Here is a 20,212-nt window from a genome sequence, read left to right on the forward strand (position 1 = left end):
ATTCTGGGCGAGGCAAGTGGGCCCAGAACGAGTGCCTCGATGACAAGCGTGCTCTTGGGTGGTGGAATAGGTCAGTGTATAATACTAGGCTTGGGTTTGCTCTGATCTTCTCAGCCATTCTGGCAGTAGGGTCATCAAGACAGATGTGAGGTTGCTTAACACAGGGAGCGAAGGTATTGGTGTGGGTCGAATCATCCCAGTTATGATGCAAATGATTGAATATAGTTGTGACAACCAATTGGATGTGAGAGGGCTGGAGCCAGACTGGAGCACAGTATTCTGCTGCAGAGTAACAGGGGGCTAAGCTAGACAATTGGAGTGTCTGAGCATTTGTTCCCCATGAAGTGCTGGCCAATTTGCTTAGAATGTTGTCTATCTAGGGTTACTCCATGAGTGGGATTTGTGTGACAAATGAAGTCCGTTGAGAAAGACAGTCAGGGAAATGGTGAGAATCCCACTATTCCAGCGATGAGGAATGTGTTGACAGGAATAAGGGATAATCCTGCATTGGTAGTAGGTCATGGCATGTACTGCATGCCCTAATGAACCAGACCTCTTGGTATGATGTGGCCACTCTCAGCTGCACCTCAGGCATGTTCAAGCTCTATGTAGCCAGTGTGATCACCACAGCATAAGAGTGATCTGACAGTGAGTGACAGAATTGGTAGAAGGGATCTTCCACCATTCTCACTTCCTGCTGCTAGGATAGAAGGGGAAAGGGGACATGGATGAAGGAAAGGAGAATGGCCAGGATGCCCTTGTGCTACACTAATCAATTACTATGTTTTCTGCCCTTGTGTCCATTTACAACAGTCATAAATTAGAGCATCCCTCAGCCTTGCATTGGCTCAACACACGAGTGGTGAATTTCACCCTAAGGATGTTACAGTTGTTGTTGTTGATTCATTCTGCATGCCCAAAAGTTTGCTAGGTGCCTGAAAGAGACTACGGAAGATATAATCCCTGTCCCAAAATGCTCGTAGTCTAAACTGGACATAATGTCATACTTAGGGTGATAGACAAAAGGGAGTGGATGGTAGAGGAAGGACTAGTATTTCATTAATTATCTCAGAGGGATAGTCAATAAGGCATATGCCTTCCTGGTGCCATTAAATTAGTTTGTTTCCTAACTGACTTCTCCTTGATGAGGCAGCAGAAATGAGAGTTCAGGTGCAAACTGAATGAGGCGAGGGAGGTGACTTGGCAATATATAGAAGCAGTGCATGCAATTCTTCAGCCATCATGAAACTCAGCTTCCTCTCCATAGGCTCTACATGCTCACCAAAAAATATTTAGGAAAGATTTGGCTTTTAATCACTTGAAACTTGCTGGGAGAGAGACTTGGACTGATTTAAAGGTAAAGAATGGGAACAATCAACAGAACAGCATGCAAAAAAAATTTCACACATAAGTTGCATGTGGCACCAGCAAACAGTAGACTCTGGGTGAAATCCTGGCCCCGTAAATATCAGTTGGAGTTTTGCCATTGACTTCAATGCTGCCAGGATTGAACCCGCTCTAGCTCTCCATTTGCCTGTGCTATAATCAGCAACTACATCACCGAAATAATCTGCATATCTATTTTTCACATATTATTCATTCATTATTACTATTATTTGTATTCCAGTAGCAGTTAGCAGCTCCAAACAATATCACAACAGTCTGAGGACTCTTAGCATGGCATAGATACATGTGCTCCTGTAGCCATACACCACACGGGTGTAATTCAGAAAGCCAAATTATCTAAGAACATAAAAATTGAACATAACAGACCCAGTCATGGTTCAACCTGTTGATATTCTGAACAACAAAAATCTCTTAACCATGCTTACAGCTGTTTCCATTGCATCACATAGGCTCAGTCATTCTAGGCTTCACTATGACACACAGGGTGACAATCTTGGAATCTTATGTAGCTTTACCTGTGTCTTCTATAATCATAAATAAAGATTAAAAAATTCAATATGAAAGTGTTTAAAAAAACTGTCAAGCTATCAAAACTATCAAAAGAGTTATTCTTTTCTAATCAGTGTTAATTAGTTTTAGAGCGATGTAGCCATGTTGGTCCCAGGATTCAAGAGAGATAAGATAGGTGAGGTAATATCTTTTACTGGACCAACTTCTGTTGGTGGAAGATACAAGCTTTCAAGATTACAGAGAGCTCTTCTTCAGTCTGAGGAAGGAAGAAGTCTGAGCTAAACAGACGTTGGGACAGATTGTTAAGCAGAAGGGATGTTGAAGGCAGTCACTTAAAAGAAAATAAGCAAATAAAATAATTTTCTGTAGAACCCTACTGCTTTTATTTCTCTTAAATTCTATGACTTCTTCATAAGGAGTAAAACTTTAATTAAAAGGCTATTTAAGAACATAAGAACGGCCATACGTTCCTTCAGTTGTACATCTTGTACACCGTACATTTTAAGGAGGCATCAAAGAGGTTTTCACCACTCCAAGAAGAAAGTGCTGTAAAATACAGTAATGGGCTAGTGCAGCAGGGTTGCTATTTGCCAGGTGCTCCCCTGTTGTTTCTGCAGTGCCCTCCTTTTTTGAAAAAAGCCTTGGGAACACCTTTTAGCCTGTCTCAGGCTATTACTACCCCGCCCCTGAAACTGGATCAGTAGCCCAAAGAAATTCAAAATAGTCTTCAGTGACCCAAAAGCAAGGTCCATCACAGTAACCCCATCGTTCATACCCATCTCCAATGTCCTGCACTCCACAGAGCCTTATCCTGCTCAGCAGAAGCCTAGTCTTCTGGCTCTTCCTTCCTTACTCTGTCCGCACACTCCCTGTTCTGAAAGGGAAGGTAACATATACATTTCTCTCCTTGAGAGCTCCTCCTGATTGGCCTGGAGAGAGGGGAGTCCTGCTCCACCCTGCGTTACAGGGCTCCTGACCCCAGGCCTTAAAGAGACAGTGTCCTGAGAAGATCACTGCTAACTCCCTGGCACCATCTTATCTCTTCTAGTTTTGGCGTATGCTCACACCAACATCCCTGGAAAGGGGTCTTCTGCCCCTCCTTAGGCTTAAAGAGACAGTACACCCCATTGCAGATGGAAACTCATGAAATACTGTTAATTCTTCTTATTTCAAGGCACAGCCAAGGATGAGGAAAATCCACGCCTCTGTTGGATTGCCGTAGTTACTCACACATTTGGCTTCATATCCCAGAAACACAAAATCCACACCAACAAAATCAAAACTCTAATCGTCAAAACTAACCTCATTTCTCATTTCTGGGATATAAACAAATTATTGTCAGCCACCCACTGAGTTAGCACTGAAAATGCAATTGAGTCCTTCATAATGGTATGCAGGAAACATAGTCCTTGCTTGTGCTGTCGGAAACCTTCTGCATAACACATGTGCGTCAGTACCAATTGATCTCTACCCATATTGCTTCTTTGGTGGGAGAAATGATCAGACCTGACAACCATGAGTCATTTTGCATCCCGACTTTTAATTTTCATCTGAACAAAGGCTCTAGATAGCATGGAATCTATGCCTGGGTCAGATAAGTCTAACTGTACTGTGGGAAAGTTGTTGATGTCTCTGACGGGATCACTTATTTTGAATGGAAAACATTTCACAACCTTAACATAGCTGGCTTGCTATAACAATTTTAAAGACATTCCCCATCAACTTATGCCAATTTTAAAGCAGGACAAATTTTAGGACCTAACACACAAGATTTTTTTCCCCTACCTAGAAAAGAATTCCTTATTTTGAAACAGAGCATTACTTTCAGCATGGGGGTGATTTTACTGGATTATAAAGAGATACTGTAATAACACAAACTATCAACAGACCTAAAGAATAGGTCATTGACTTTGAAACTTTAGTTGAAATCAAGGGGAAACATGCCAGCTTTCTGGTTTATTTAGCATAGCAAAGTAAATATGATTTGAAGATGTGGTTCTGCTATTAAATTTAGGCAGCCCCGACACAAAGTGATCTACCATGTCTGGCAGCTCTACAGGAGTTTGCACTGAGCAAATTTACTTTTCACAGTCTGTTTCTGAACTCACCCTAAGGTCCTGTATGATTATTGTGCACCAGGAAGAAATCCGAATATACTCGTGTTGGGTTTCTGCCAACAAGTCTAGTCATAACCTCATCTTGTGATTGCAGCATTTTATTAAAAAATGGAAAATCATTTAACAGACAATGATTTATGTGGCATAAAATGTGAAGAATGCAATCTTTTCCTCATCCTTCAAAATACCACATTCAAGTAAAAAGGGACTGACTGGATCCTAACCTGTGAATGTCCAGTTCTTCAAGTTTTTGACAAGTTATTAAAACACCACTGGAAAAGGAGATAATGCACTGGTTAGAACAGCAAATGTGCGTGTTAGATAGGAGCTAGGGCAGAAGCTTTGTTTGGGTAGTTTGTTGCTCTGAGGAGCTAGAGTTGCAATTTGCATGATTCCCATCTGGGCGGGATTATCAGAATTGCTGAGCAGCCACCACTCTCATTTTGAAGTGAAGGCATGGTGTAGGTGCTCGGCCCCTCTGAAAGAAGGTCTACACATTTCTTGAGTTTGTTGAGATGTAATGATAGGTCACTACAGCTGGGTTGCAATTTTCCACCAGTACAATTTTCCATCAGAAAATGCTGATTTGACACAAATCGAAAGCTTCCACAGGAATGTATCAATTCAATCAAAACTTGTGGTGAAAACCAGGCAGTTTCTGATAGAACCTCTCTGAGGTCTTGCTAGCTCTCCCACCTACCTCCTTAACAGCCTGCCTGGCTGGCAACTTGATGTAAAGCTCCCAGGCTCTAAACATTTACAGGCTCCCCAGCTCTGCACCAGCCTGCCTGCTGGGCTACTGGGGAGCCTAGTGGCCACTCCCCAACTAGTCAGTTCCCAGGCTCCTCAGCATCCTGACTTTCAGGCTCCTTGGGTTCCCACAGTCTCTGGCAGGCCACTCCCCAGTTAGTCCATTCCCCTGGTGTTCCTGGGCTTCTAGCTCCCCAGCAAGCCACCTTCCTGGATCCCAGGAAGCTCAGGAAAACACTCAGCCAGGCAGCTGAACACCCTGTTCACAAGGTGGGCAGCCAGCAAGTTACACAAAAAGCCCCCCATGTAGTTTCTCCTGAAATGGATTTTTTATGGAAACCGCTTCCTATGAAAAATGTTGCAGTATTGATTTTCAAGAGTGTTTTTATTTTTTTGCTGAATTTTTCATGGGAAGAGATTTTCATTTTCTGGGCACCTGTGCTGTTACACATCTAAAATATATTTAGTAAATGGTAACAGATACATGTTTCTATTCTAATACACATAGACAAAGAGAGGGTAAAGGGAGCAGAACTACTCAGACAAACAAAGCCCTCTATGAGAAGAAAATACCTTTCCTGGTTATGAGTATGGCTATTGAGACACAACAGCCCAACCATCCAATCAGTGGAACACCCATTACTTTGAGCCTGTTCACTTTTGATAGCCCAGACTGGAATTTGCCCAGACCTGACTGAGCTGGTTTGGGGTATTGGGAAATATGTTAAGAAAATCAACTGCGGGAATGCAGGTTGTCCTCCTCAGGAAAAATCTCTGGAGTCCACAAAAGCCATAGTTAATGGATTGCCACCAGCCCCTTTTGGAAGGAGGGTTCTTTTTTTAGAAAGAGACTGAGGTAGAGAAAAAGGAAAGATCCTCTCCAGCACACGAGAGGGGTTCGCTGGGACACTTAACAGAGGAGGGTGGATGTTGCCATGCTGCTGGGTCAGATAAAGCAGGCCAGACTCAAGCATTTCTATCTGAAGATACATTTATTTTAGCATTGCTTACTGTTACTGTAACTATGATAGCCAAACTGATTAGCTGTTGAGAAAAGTAAAATCTAGATACGGTCAGAAAATTATATTTTGTTTTGTTTAAAATCTTTGTTCTCTATCTTCAAATGAGAACCTGGTTTTACAAAGAATTTGGCTGTAAGCTTGGAATTTCCACACACTTCCATTGCCTGAGGTGAGGTGACCTCACAATAGGTGACCTGCAAGGGTGGAGTCCTACGGTATGTCTACATTACAAAATTAGATTGATTTTATAGAAGTAGATTTTTAGAAATAGATTTTATACAGTTAATTGCATAGGTCCCCACTAAGCGCATTAAGTCGGCGGAGTGTGTCCTCACTACCATGGCTAGCATCGACTTACAGAGCGGTGCACTGTGGGTAGCTATCCCACAGTTCCCGCAGTCTCCGCTGCCCATTGGGATTCTGGGTTAAGCGCCGAATGCCTGATGGGGCAAAAACATTGTTACGGGTGGTTTCGGGTACATGTTGTCAGTCTGGAGCGGAGTGGCTGGGTGCCTGGAGCCTCCCGCCCCTCCCCCGTTCTTGGACATCTAGGTGAGGCAGATATGGAAATTGAGGAGGAGGGTATGAGGTTATACAGAGGATACAGCGGCGGTCTGTGCTCTTGTTGGCTTTCCTGCAGCTCCAACAGATGCTTCATCATGTCCGTTTGCTCCCCCATTAGCCTTTTTCCAATAAAGGACTGGATTTTTGGAGTCTTAAAGGTTTGGGCATATGTTGTTTAATTAGCTGGGGGAAACAGCTAATTTCCTTTGTTTCCTTTCTCAGCTCTTCCCCGGGGAGAGAGAGGGGGTGAGATGGCTTGAGGGTACCCCACAAGAAGGAATTCCCAAGTGTGCCTTCCTGGTTTCCAAGGGGTTTTGCATTGAGTGGTGGCAGAATCTACCCATCCAAGGTCAGAGAGAAGCTGTAACTTTGGGAGCTTAATACAAGCCTAGAGTGGCCAGTACTAATTTTTAGAATCCTTGCAGGCCCCTATCATCTGCACTCAAAGTGCCAGTGTGGGGAATCAGCCTTTTTCCTGTCCTTTTTCCAATAAAAGGAAAATTGAAGAAGCAGAAGCAGGCACTCACCAAGGGGAATGGCTGAGAGAATAAGAAGGAGACAGGTGAGGGGAAGGGCCCAGAGATAACAATATTCTTTCTTCCAACCCTGCTTTTAAATACAGATTTTAATTTTAAGACTTTTTTCCTACAGAATGTTATTGAAGAGTTCAAGGAGACATTTGAGCTGTTTATAAACAATTCATTCCATTATAATTATCCTTTCAATACAAACACCTTTTTCTTTCCAACATCCAAGCTTCTCCACCTGCCAGAGAAAGGATGAGTGATACAAAGAAGGATGGGTGTCTCCAGTAGTGAGAATAGGGAACTACAACTACGTACTCTCGAATTCTAGCCCCAGTTCTGCCTCTGACACAGTGAGTGACATTGGGATGGTAAACTGGCTCAAAAGGTTCAAATTTAGATGGCTAATATTAGACACCTAAACTCATATTTATGCACCTAAAAATAACTGATCTAATTTTAAGGGTGCTGAGGATGCACAGGAAAGGAGGGGACCTTACGTCCCTAGGGAAACAGAGGGGATCTGTGGAGCTTGGGGATCAAATCCCTTGCTTCTTGTACAAGATTTGGCAACCTATAATGGAAGAATTTGCAGAAAACTATACAACAGGAAATCTCTAACCTTCCTGCATGGTTTTTGCCCAGAGGAGAGGGTTAATCTCCTGCCTAATTACTTTTTTATAGTTGCTATATTATTTAATTAATTAATTACATTAAATATACACCGCAATGTCTGTACATTAGCTCAAATCCAACTCGGGTATCTATTAACTTTAAAACATTATCCAGCTTGCCCGCCAGATGATTGTGTGTGTGTGTACACACATACTTTATGATGGCAGTTGGGGAAGCTCCCTCATCCTTGACATCTGTCTCAGTCTTTCTTGCCTCGCTTTTAAAAGAAGTGCCTTAGATTTCCAGTCACCTCCACCCAAAATTTATTTTTGACATTACCATTTTGGGTTCCATATGAATCTTATTTTATCCTGATGGTACAGAGCTCTTAAGGGGGTGCTGAAAATGAAGTAATTATCCTTATTGTAATTAAGATACAAGCTAGCAGCCTGGAAAATACAAGAGTTCAAAAGGCTGACAAACAAGCATGATAAATTACATACTTTGCCAGAGTGACAAACGAATGAAGCTTCAAATGACATTTTACAAACCTCTTACAATACACATACCATTTTCTAGACAGTTCAATGGCCTTTAGTATAATGAATTCATAGTGCAGTATAGACCAAAAAAGACTTTAGATAACTAAACAGACACCTTAAATGTAATGCTTTGTGAGGACAGAAGGTGATCATCCATATTAACTAGATCCTCCTGTTACAACGTTTATATTGTGTTTGGTCCATTTATTTAAGTCCTCTGAGATACACACATTGGTATGACTTCATGGGTGTGAGGGAAGATGGAACAGAGAAACATACCACAATGTAGAGCACTATTCAAGGAGACTGCAGCTGTGGGGGGACCTCAATTTTTTTCTGACTGCACTTTCGTAGCATAAAATCACCAATGCTGGAGTAGATTTCATTAGTTTGTGCAGCTATTTCCTTTTCCCAGTTTGCCTTTTTATCTACAGTTGTGGAGGACTGGGCTAAACTTCCTCCAGAGTAACTCTATCTAAAAGGTTTTGGAGTTATGCCAAGAATACTTTCAGCGCCTTTCTAGAGCCATTACCACCTGACACCAACATCCTCCCATGGGATGTGGCTTTTTAGGTCAGCCAAGCAACAAACATAGCCAGGAGTCAACAGTTTCTGCCCAGCAACTGGTAGCTGCCTGTGAGTCCAAGCTAGGCCCACACACTCGTGAAATGAGACACCTCTGAGCATTGTGGAAGTGGAAGCTTCATGCAAGAATTTTTGTCTTCCAAAAGGAGAGCTTAAATGGCACGTTAAGGGGCAGGTGCTGCCCTGCGAAAGCAAAAAGCATTCAATCAAAATATTTTGGCAGCTCTCTGCATCTCATGGATTTCAACCATATTATTAAGCACCTTTACTTTTTGCAGCTCTAGTTATAAGCAGGCTCTGGGAGGGGCTTGCAGACCCAGAAATGAATGGAAAGTGTTGAACCAATCCACTAGCTAACCCTATGCCTGGGGCCATATTTAATCCATTTTCCCCTCTTCACCTCATTGTGACTAAAAAAACAGAATAGACAACATGGCTTTGGCCTCATGGGAGAGTCTTCCACTTAAGTGCAGAACTGGGTTCAGATTGCTTGAGCCTTATACTTCTTCCTCTTCTTCAATGTTTAGCCGAACGGTTGGCTGTAGCAATTGTTCACCATCTGGTCTGGTCCTGTGCAGCCACAAGGGCTTAACAGACTGAAAGTCCAATGTCAGAACAGATTTAATGTATCCATGTAGTACGGGGGTCTGCCTCTGAGCTGCCTCCAACCCTTGGTAGGTGGAATTTTATCCCAGATGTTACAAGCCACCCAGAGAACAGCATTCGCCAGAACATCTTGCGGCATTCTGGTGACGTGTCTGAAAATCATAGGAGGCCGGCTGCAGACAAAGACCCCAGTAGTCTGTAGACCAGAGCAACCGTAAACATCTGTGTTACAAATTAAGTTGTTCCACTTTTTGCCCAATATACGATGTTGGCATTTTGTGTGGAAAGCCTCCAGCTTTGCCCAGTCTGAGCAGCATAGGGGGCAGGCAAAAATCCCATTAAGTTCAATCATGGCTGTATGGAATCAGGTTGACCCGGCACATATTTTTCCGTGCAAGAGCCTGATTGACAAAGAAGAAAATAGTTGAATTAACAACAACTGAAGGCTAATAATGTTCAGAACATGGAAATCCTGCATTGTTTTAAAAATAATACAAGACACAGCAAAATCAGGTTCACCCTCACACTTCATTTTTATTGTTATTAAATGGCTCCTCTGCAGTCTGAAACAATGGAAGCAATGTTCACTTCAGAAACGCACAAGTAGAAGAATGAAGCATTTTCTGTGTTCTTGACGAATTGTGGTAATTCTTTTCTTCTATTAATTCAACTGTTCTGGGAAATATTTGGAAGAATATTGCTAGCTCTCCACATTTGCTATGGCTAATGAGAGAAAGAGCAATTGGGAGCCTGGAAGCAGCTCTGCTGGAATTGCCTGCCTTTGTGGTAGAATGTTGTTACCGTTTAATGGAAGGCTCACAAATATCCAGCAACAGAGAAAATGCCACCTCTGAGAAGAAAACAGAAATCTATTTCTTCCTCATCCATTCTGTAAACGGCAAATCCCATGAGAGTGAATAAACACAGCACAAACTGTGCTGTTGGGGCAGCTGGATTAGCTGGCATTTGAAAAATATCAGGGATCTGATTTTCGTCACTAATACTAGTGTAAAGCAGGAATAACTCTTATCATAAATGAAGGAAGGAGGTAGCTCCCTTTTATGGACACCCAGCCAGCCAGTTAGCTAGAAAATCCCTCTTAGTAGCTGTTCTCTACTTGCTTTGCCTGTAAAGGGTTAAAAAGTCCACAGGTAAAAGGAAAGGAATGGGCACCTGACCAAAAGAGCCAATGGGACAGCTAGAACTTTTTAAAATTGGGAAAAAACGTCACTTTGCCTGTGTGTTGTGGTTCTTCGGAGCGAGGGGACAGAGCAGAGACAGGGCTGGGACTATGCTGTAACAAGCTTTTTGTCAGGTATTGTTAGGATATAGATATTCAGGCCTGTCTGTAAAGGCCTATACTTTAAGAAATCACTGTCTGCCGGTGTAAGGGCCTTCTCTTACTGTGACAGTTTGTGGTCCTGTTCTTAGGCTCAGGCCTTTAGCTAAGCAGCAGAGGCAGCCATAAGCTGGGAAGCAACCGGTCACCTCCTCACATCCCAAACTAGTCACATTGAAATAAGGTGCTATTGGGCTGTTAGGCACTATCAGGACAGGATTGTATTCCTATCACCTCCAGAGAAAGGGAAGTGCCTAGAAAATGTAAAAGGAAACTTAGTTTGATAGCATCCTGTCTGGCAAGAACTCACTTATCAATAGCTGGGATGTGAAACCCTCACTTCTGTATTGTCTTGTCATTATAGTTCCCACTTTGCTGTTGTTTGTCTGTATAATCTCTGTCTGGTTCTGTGATTGTTCCTGTCTGCTGTATAATTAATTTTGCTGGGTGTAAACTAATTAAGGTGGTGGGATATAATTGGTTACATAATCATGTTACAATATGTTAGAATTGGTTAGTTAAATTTCAGGAAAATGATTGGTTAAGGTATAGCTAAGCAGAACTCAAGTTTTACTATATAATCTGTAGTCAATGAGGAAGTGAGTGGGTGGGGGTGGGCATGGGCGTGGGCATGGGGGTAAGGGAGATGGAAACAGGGAATGGGGGTAAGAAAATTGGAATCATGTTTGGCTAAGGGTAGGAATGGGAACAGGGACACAGGTGTAAGGCTCTGTGGTGTCAGAGCTGGGAAGGAGGATACTAAGGAAGGAAACTGGAATCATGCTTGCTGGAAGTTCACCCCAATAAACATCGAATTGTTTGCACCTTTGGACTTCGGGTATTGTTGCTCTCTGTTCATGCGAGAAGGACCAGGGAAGTGGGTGAAGGAATCATCAGATCATACCTAAAAGCTACTCATAAACTAGAAAATGTCTAGAAAGGCACGATTAGGTTTATTTCTGTTTATTTCTTATTGGCTTGTGGACTCCTCTGTGCTAACCCCAAATGCTTTTTATTTTGCTTGTAACCTTTAAGCTGGACCTCAAGAAGGGTATTCTTGATGATTAATTTTTGTAAGTGGTTTTTTTAAATCTAGCAAAAGCCTAAATTACAGATGTATTTTCTTTCTTTTTGTTTTTAATAAAATTTACCTTTTTTAAGAACAGAATTGGATTTTTGGAGTCCTAAGAGGTTTGGGCATATGTTGTTTAATTAGCTAGGGGAAACAGCTAATTTCCTTTGTTTCCTTTCTCAGCTCTTCCCCGGGGAGAGAGGGGGGGTGAAATGGCTTGAGGGTACCCCACAAGAAGGAATTCCCAGGTGTGCCTTCCTGGTTTCCAAGGGGTTTTGCATTGAGTGGTGGCAGAATCTACCCATCCAAAGTCAGAGAGAAGCTGTAACTTTGGGAGCTTAATACAAGCCTAGAGTGGCCAGTACTAATTTTTAGAATCCTTGCGGGCCCCTATCATCTGCACTCGAAGTGCCATTGTGGGGAATCAGCCTTGACAGCGTCACACGGGTGCCAAACTGACCTGAGATTAACTGCTGGATGCTAACTAATGTGTCCAGTTTAAGGGCCAAATCCTAGTTGTTTTTCTCATGTGCAGAGCCTCACTGCAGTTAGCAGCTGAGTCAGGCAAACAGGATTTGTTCCCAAGGCCATGTTTTCACTGCCCAGAACAGGTGGTGGTGGGTTTTTTTACAGCAGGATAACTAACGTGTGTTAGCAAAGCCCTAGTGGGGACAACTTGCTATTAGCTTTTACCGTGATGTAGCTAGGCAAGGTCAATACTATACCCCTTGCCTATGGAAACACTATTTCTAACTACACAGAGGTAAAAACTACAGAATCACTAGGATTTTACAGTGAAATAACTAATGCATGTTCATTATCCCACTGTAAAAAACCCCACCTTTTTTGGCAGTGAAGACATGGCCCATGTGTCAAGTCAGCATGGGACTGAGCTGCTCCATTCTTCTGAACCATCATCTTACCAAAATACTCCAGATTATCTGATGGTCTCACAGCAACCTCTCATTCAGAGCAGCAGTGTATTCCTTAAAACAACCAATAACCGACCACCACCCCTGCCTTCCCCCACTGCCAAGTAAGTGCAGGTGTGGGGTTAAGCATCTTCTCCTTAGCAACAAATGACTTGCATGAAAAATGAGGCAAACCTGCAAAAATGACCTACAGTTAAACTTCACCTTGCTGACTGAAATATCTGTTTCTAGTAAATACAAGATATTCATGTCGAATATTTAGTGATTTAACACTGATGTGCAGCAGTTGGCATGACACTTTGTTGTAATACATAACTCCCTAGGTGTAATCCCTGTTGTAGGAGTACCCATGGGTCACCTGACCAAAAAAAAAAGAGCACATGACCAATATTAGATCTCTTATTGTCCTTTGAAGAATCATTGAACCACATCTGTGCTGTAGTCCATAAAGACTACAGCATTATCATCCTTCAAATCCCTTTGAGATGTCCCTAGCCTCTGTTTGCCAAAAGCTGGGAATGGGTGACAGGGAATGGATCACTTGATGATTACCTGTTTTGTTCATTCCCTCTGAAACACCTGGCACTGGCCACTGTCGGAAGACAGGATACTGGGCTAGATGGACCTTTGGTCTGACCAAGTATGGCTGTTCTTATATTCTTAAAACTCTTCTTTTCTGTGACGCCTACAAAACACCAGACAATGGTTAAGGTGTTGGTGTGCTGAGACCACTGCCTCTTTTGCTAACCAATATTGTCTCATTGTTACCTTTTACTGACCCATTGGTCTGTCTGGGTCCATCTGTTGTGGACCGTCCTATACTTAGACTGTAATCTCTCTGGGGCCGGGAACATCTTTTTGTTCTGTTTTTACAGTACCACAGTAGAGTTCTGGTCCATGATTATGGCATCTAGGTGCTATGGTAATGCAAATAATAAATAATAGACTATTACTATTTCACAGCAATTCCTCCAGCCAGTTGAGGTGCAAGACTGATGTCCTCCAAAAGGAATTGCACCTAATCCTCCTCAACTGGAAAGATGGTGGCCATGACATTTGGCACTGGAGTCAAGAGACAAACCATCAGGTCCCCATGTGCTTGGAAGAACTAAAAAAAAGTATAAAGTAAAACGTAAAGAACAAAAAATTATAACTATTAATATTTAGAGGATCCAGAATAATCCTTTTAAAATATTTTATTTTACTACAAAACCACACCAGAACATGAAAGTCGCCATATTTAAAAATCAGGCATTCTTATCAGAGGGTGAAAAGAAAGATCCTGTAATGTATAGTTGGCAATATTACTGTAAGTAGACTAACTATAGCTGTGCACTTTCCCTTTGGCTCCCTACTTGTTGTTATAGCCAAAGGACAGCATAAGAGGAGCACTGTTATTTTTTATGAAGAACAAATGCCAGGCTGTCATGTGGCCTTGTGTGTGTCTTTCTTGGTTTAAGACATCAGTTATATGGAACATATTATAATGATATTCAGGGCCCACGCAGCTGTCATTATATCAATCGCCCCCTGAATTCAACAGGAACAGGATTGAAACCTAATGACTTGTTTCTGAGCTCATATACATAGGTGCAATTCCACTGAACTAATGGTGTAAGTAGGATCAGAATTAGTTCCAAATCATGTGCACAATCATGTGCACTTGGACAGCCATTCAGGAAGAAGGGTCTGCCCATGTGGATCCAATTGCAAGACCAAGACCAAAATATGTAAAAGATGCTGAACAACAGAGGACCTCTGTGGCATTCAGCGGAACTTGCTTGTAACTGGAGTTCTTTGAGATGGACTCTGCATACTCACACCCATGGAATGTGCCAACTGGGTGCAGCAGAACTGTGGAACCTTCTAGTAGTAGTGCCCCTTAGGAGCACCTTACCCCTCTCCTTCCTACCTGCCACAGTGCTTGAGCATGCTCAAGGGGCATTGCCATAGAAGGGGAGTTGGCACAGGTCCTTTCAACCGCTAAAGTGGATTACCAAACTACAAAAAGAACAGGAGTACTAATGGCACCTTAGAGATTAATTTATTAGAGCATAAGTTTTTGTGGGCTACAGCCCACTTCATTGGATGCATAGAATGGAACATACAGTAAGAAGATATATATACACATACAGATAAGTTGGAAGTTGCCATACAATACAGACTAATACAGTTAGTACTCTGAAACCTACCAAACTACAGAATTAGGACTCCACAAGGAGCAGGTAAGGAGGGCAGGGAGCGTGAGTATGCAGAGTCCCCAACAAAGAACTCCAGTTACAAGTAAGTAATCTTCATTTCTCCTTTGCATGTCCTCTGCATATTCCCACTTGTGGGATAGTTTGCCAGTGCTGCCCATTATTAAGGTTGACTGACACATCCTATTATAAAGGCCTTGTTTTCAGGTGTTTATAAATTTACCAAACTTTAACTGTGTGGGCTGAAATTTTGCATGCTGGATGCCTGCCTCAGGCTGAGGAATTCAGCCAAATTAGTTCAACCATTTCTGAGAACAAGGCAAGGGAAAAATAATTGCTTTGCCTATATTGAAAAATTTTGGTAACCCTTTTATCTGTTCTATGCTGGATTCAGAAAAGTTAGTGCAGGAAGGCTCTGTGCCATTGAGAATCCTTGCACAACAGGGAGATTTATTCTAGGTAATGAAGAAGACAACCCTAACAGTATTTGCTACGTGAGTCAGTTTTAAGTAGCAACAGAAAACTCTGAAGAAGTTCCACATCCAGAAGCCACCGAATTAGAGCACTCCTTGCCTGCCCTTACCATGTACTCTTCCTAAATAGAAGCACCAACCTTCTGAGCTGTATGGGCAAGCTATGGCTCCTCCAGTAGAGGGGAGATTGTAGCTCCTTTGTGCCAATGGAATTTCATCCCCTCCTGGAGTTTCCACAGCTAGAACCTCGGTTAATGTCATCTTTGGTAGACCCTGGAACGAACCAAGCCCACTGTACACATCGTTACGTATATAACAGGGCTGTCTGTCACTTTTAGGGCCAGGAGATCCAGGGATCAGCCAGCACTGTTCTAGAGAGAAGCTAGGTGCTGGGAATCAGCCAGCCCAGATGGAAAGTATCTAGTGATTGGGTTTGATTCCCAGCTGGCAGATATAAGTGAGGTCCCTAGCTCCAGAGAGAGCTGAGAGTATATTCTCCTGTGGCTACAGCAGAAGGCTGCAAGAGGACAAGCTGGCAGAGGACAAGCCCCTTAAGCTACCAGAGGGACCCACAATTTCTGTCAAGAACAGGACTGTTGCTTCTTGTTATTGTTCCACGTTTCCTTGTATTTGTGTGTTGAAGAACAAACTGAGCCCCAAGGAAAGGGATACAAATGGAATTGGGCTTGGCCAATTGTTTGTCCTAGGCTGGTGATCAGGTCCAGCAGCCTACAATATACTATTGCATTTATAATGTGAGATAACATAGGGCCCAATTCGATACTCTAAATCATGATGAATAGCACTTTATTCCACAAGCAGTCCTGTTGACTTCAGTAAGACTACTTGAGAGAGTAAGGGTGTCAGAATCTAGCCTACAGTAAGTGTATGGCTTAGCTCTGCAAGAAGCCGCTAAAGCTTATATGCAAGAGCACAGAATTAATGGATTCTAGAAACCTTAAATGAATCTAGACTTTTGTGTAATTAAAACATCAACCTTCTTATACTAAATGAACATAAGCTTCGTGCATAACACCAAGGGGGTGTCATCCACTTTTTTAATTCAATTCTCTTACGGTACTGAAAAAGATCCCTGTAAAAGGGTGCATCTGTTATATTGCTGAGTTTTATTAATCTGTGTAGGCAGTGTAGAAATCCCAAGTTTTTTCCCTTGTGGCCCCTAATGAAAAGGTAGGAAAAGGTCTGAGAGGCAAGTTCAGCTGTATGTAATTGGCCAGCTAAAGACAAGTGAGCTGACAAGAGTAAAGGAGTTTTATAAGCCTGAATGATCCTTTGTCCTGATAAGTTTGGTTGGCTTGACACCACAATCCATATAAAAGGGTAAAGTTTTCTCAGCATCACACAGCTCAGATAAACATAGGCCCGCAGTCTTAGATGTTCCCCATTTTTAAACAGACAGAGATGATGAATGATTCGAACACCAGTTTATTATTCAAAACAATATCCAACATCACAATTTTCAAAGATTAGGGCAAAGATAGCTAGAAATTGTAAAAAAAAACAAGCCAAACCAAAACAAAAAAACAACCCCAAAAGCTTTCTCCCAGAACTAATTTTCTACTTCAATACTTTTCAAATGTTCTATTTCTAGAAATGGGGCATACCCCGACTGTCACAATAAAAGTAAACATAAGTAAATTACCAAACTAAAATATCAAGTTAGCTTTGTTAAGACAAAACCTTTAAAATAGAAGTCTTTTCCCCACCCCTAACAACTTAACAGAATGCTATACAAGGGATAACAGAATGCAATTAAATGGATGTGAATCAGATTGTCTCAGTAATGAGGACCAAATTCTGCTATACCCAAATTACTTCCATTAACCTCATGGGAGTTGCATACATATATATAAGGGACCAACATGACTCCTAATATCATTTCATGAAGAATGGGGAACTCACTCTTTTTTTAAGACCATTTCAAGTCTTTAGTTATAGGCAGCTTTTATATTTTATATTTTAGCTTTAAAACTGGATCACTTTCTCTTTTAACCGTGTCACCAATCTACAGATAAGGGACTAACTTTAAGCATCTGAGTACCCCATTGACATCAATCCTTAAGCCTTTGCTGTACTGGGGCCTGAATGAGTACAATTGTACCACTCTGTATCTTTTCCTTATTTTTCCAATGTAAGTGACATTATTTCTACAGAGTAATAAAGTTGTGAGCACAGTTTGATGAACTTACAGAAGGTAAAAATCATCTGAAAAACTGTAGTTTAAAACGGAGTATTTTGCGGCTTGCACAGTTGCCAATCTCCTTTCTCTCAGCAAGCTGTTATTTCCAGAGCACCAGGGCCAGTGTTCCACAGGCTGGCAAGCATCAAGGTAGAAACAACTGGAGTTTGCCATCCAAGGTGGCTGTGGTGAGCTGTAGTTCAAAAAGAAAAGAACACATGGTTTCAATGGAGTTCTTTTCAGTGAGTGAAGTTTGCTTAGATGAGCAGTGACATGAATTAAATAAATTTAGGAAGTATTTAAGCTACTCCAATAGCTAGAGGTCCAGAATTCATTTTTAAAACAGTTTAAGATACAGGTTTAATTAATCCAAGCTAGTCTGAAAATTCCATTTTTATTTGGATTTTTTCCCAATTGGCTATTTTCAAGTTTGGTGCAAAATCAGTTACCACATGAACAGTTGGAAAACCAAATTATATATAGTTAAACCATGCAGAAAAATCAAACAGGTAGGGGGTGTGGCTGTGAAATACTAAAAGTGGTGAGTGAATGAAAAAGCTGTAACAAATGACAAAGGAAAGCACTCAGTATTAATAAAGGTACAAATGAACGTTTTGCACATGAACTAATTTTCACTGGTGTTAAATGCAGTATAAAGATTTCCTCTAGGTGAAAGAACACTAAAAAAGGAACAAACTTTTTTTTTTTTTTTTTACAGAAAAGATACTTTAACAGATGTGCATTTAAGAGCTCTATATTTATATATATTTATTCCTCACTATCATCCTCTCCTTGGTAATAAAACCAGAGTACACGGCACATTCTACAATTGCATAAACAGAACCTTGAAACGCAGCTGTGGTCAGAAAAGTGATGTACAAATGGCACCTGGTATTCAAGAGATCTACACCGGGTGTGTATCCAGAGTCATATCTGCTGATTTGAATAACAAAAATCTAATAGTCTATAATCTGCACTGTAGCTTGTGCTCTAAGCAATCCATCAAGATTGCTCTCACCAAGGTCACTATTGTCTTATGGTTGGACAAGTGACATGGCTCAAGGCTCTAACTTTGGTTGTCTTCTCTTCTCCCTGTTCTTCAGCATCCTTTTCCGCTATCATGATTTCAACCACCACCTCTACACTAAAGACTCCCTTATCTATTCTACACCCATGCCTTCTTCTGTTAGTTTCCTCATCTATGACCTACTCTCTATTGCATCTCCATGAAATGTCAAACCAAACACGGCGAACATAAAACATCTCTGGAAATCCTCACTTCTCTCTTCCTCTTCAACCATTATCAATAATTTCACTATTCTTGTCATCCTGGTTCACATCTTTGTTGTCCTTTGACCTCAATCTCTCCTTCTCTTTCTTACTGTCTATTGCTCAATCTTATTATGTCTTCCTATATAACATGGCCAAAATCTTCCCTTGTCTCCATGCCTACTGCCCTAATCTGCTGTCATCTTCACTGCTGCAACCTCAAAACACACCACACCATTTAAACCTATGCAGCATGTTGCTTCTAAAATCATATGCTTTACCTGTCACTCCAACAGCCTTCTGAATGTCTCCATTGGTTCCCTCTCTACTTCTGTATCTGAATGTTGGAACGATGACAAGTAATATAAACTATCTGTTCGTTCTAGCCCTCTTCCTCCCACATATCCTCTTACCCTCCCATGTTGTAATATGTTGAATATAAATTGTAAAATCCTCAGGGCAGAGATCTCATGATTTTTTTAATACACATAATGCATACCACTGCCTATGGCAGGTTTCAGAGTAGCAGCCGTGTTAGTCTGTATCCTCAAAAAGAACAGGAGGACTTGTGGCACCTTAGAGACTAACCAACTTATTTGAGCATAAGCTTTCATGCATCCGATGAAGTGAGCTGTAGCTCACGAAAGCTCATGCTCAAATAAATGTGTTAGTCTCTAAGGTGCCACAAGTCCTCCTTTTCTTACTGCCTATGGCATTGACCAATATGTCTCACTGTTCTCCATCTGTCTGTAGTCATCTGTTATTTCTTGTTTTACACTTAGATTATATGCTCTTTGGGGCAGGGAGTATCTTTTTGTTTTGTGTTCTTTGTCCAGTGCCTAGCACAATGGTGTCCTGCTCCTTATGTGCCATAACTGGGGCTCTTAGGTACTATGGTAATGAATGTGATAATAGTATAGTGCTATATGATGTAGGACAATAACACAATATGCTATTATTATAATTTACTCTTGTCAGCACTGCAGAACCAACTTAGCTCCAGGTGTTTGAGATAGGATTAAGTTAACCATTCAGTAGAATAGAATCTAACTGAAGAATTCTTATTGCTGGTGATGATGTATGAACCAGAAAGAGACCAGTTTCACTTTCAAGGCCAGCAGCTACACAAAAATGTCAAACTGACTGAGCTTGATATTGAATTATTCAAAGGCAATAAACAAGAAACATCATAATACAGTTTTAGAATAATTTTGCAGGGTATACCTAAACTGGAAGGATTGATCAGTTTCAAAGAGTTGACACTCTTTCTATAAACCTCCTCTATTTTCATTGACAAAAACCACAGAGCTTTTGAGAGTAAAAAGATTTTGAAATTCCAACAGTTTCTTTCAATCAACACTGATGTTTACTTATGCAGCAAAATGGTTTATTTGCAAACACAGGGCTGGGAAAAAAAGTCCTTTAGGCTGAGTCTGCCATGCAACTGAGCTGTTTTCCAGTTTTACATTCCATTGCTGAAGGATATG

The 20,212-nt window shown here is 41.4% G+C and overlaps 1 protein-coding gene across 6 annotated transcripts in view; it reads right to left on the reverse strand.

Moving 5' to 3' along the window:
• Positions 1-8,725: 8,725 nt before the first annotated feature.
• WDR27 (WD repeat domain 27) overlaps positions 8,726-20,212 on the reverse strand; it is a 188,780-nt gene continuing 177,293 nt past the window's right edge. For 5 of the 6 annotated variants that reach the window (XM_073337962.2, XM_073337963.2, XM_073337961.2 and 2 more), the window contains one exon: positions 14,621-17,649. In XM_073337962.2, the coding sequence (XP_073194063.1) occupies positions 17,602-17,649 (48 nt within the window). In that variant the 3' untranslated portion in view covers positions 14,621-17,601. Of the gene's footprint in view, positions 9,644-13,538; positions 13,694-14,620; positions 17,650-20,212 lie in introns of those variants that run through there. The other variant, XR_012158137.2, reaches the window with a different exon arrangement.

The sequence above is a fragment of the Lepidochelys kempii genome, chromosome 3 (assembly GCF_965140285.1).
Source record: "Lepidochelys kempii isolate rLepKem1 chromosome 3, rLepKem1.hap1, whole genome shotgun sequence".
Taxonomy (NCBI): Eukaryota; Metazoa; Chordata; order Testudines; family Cheloniidae; genus Lepidochelys; species Lepidochelys kempii.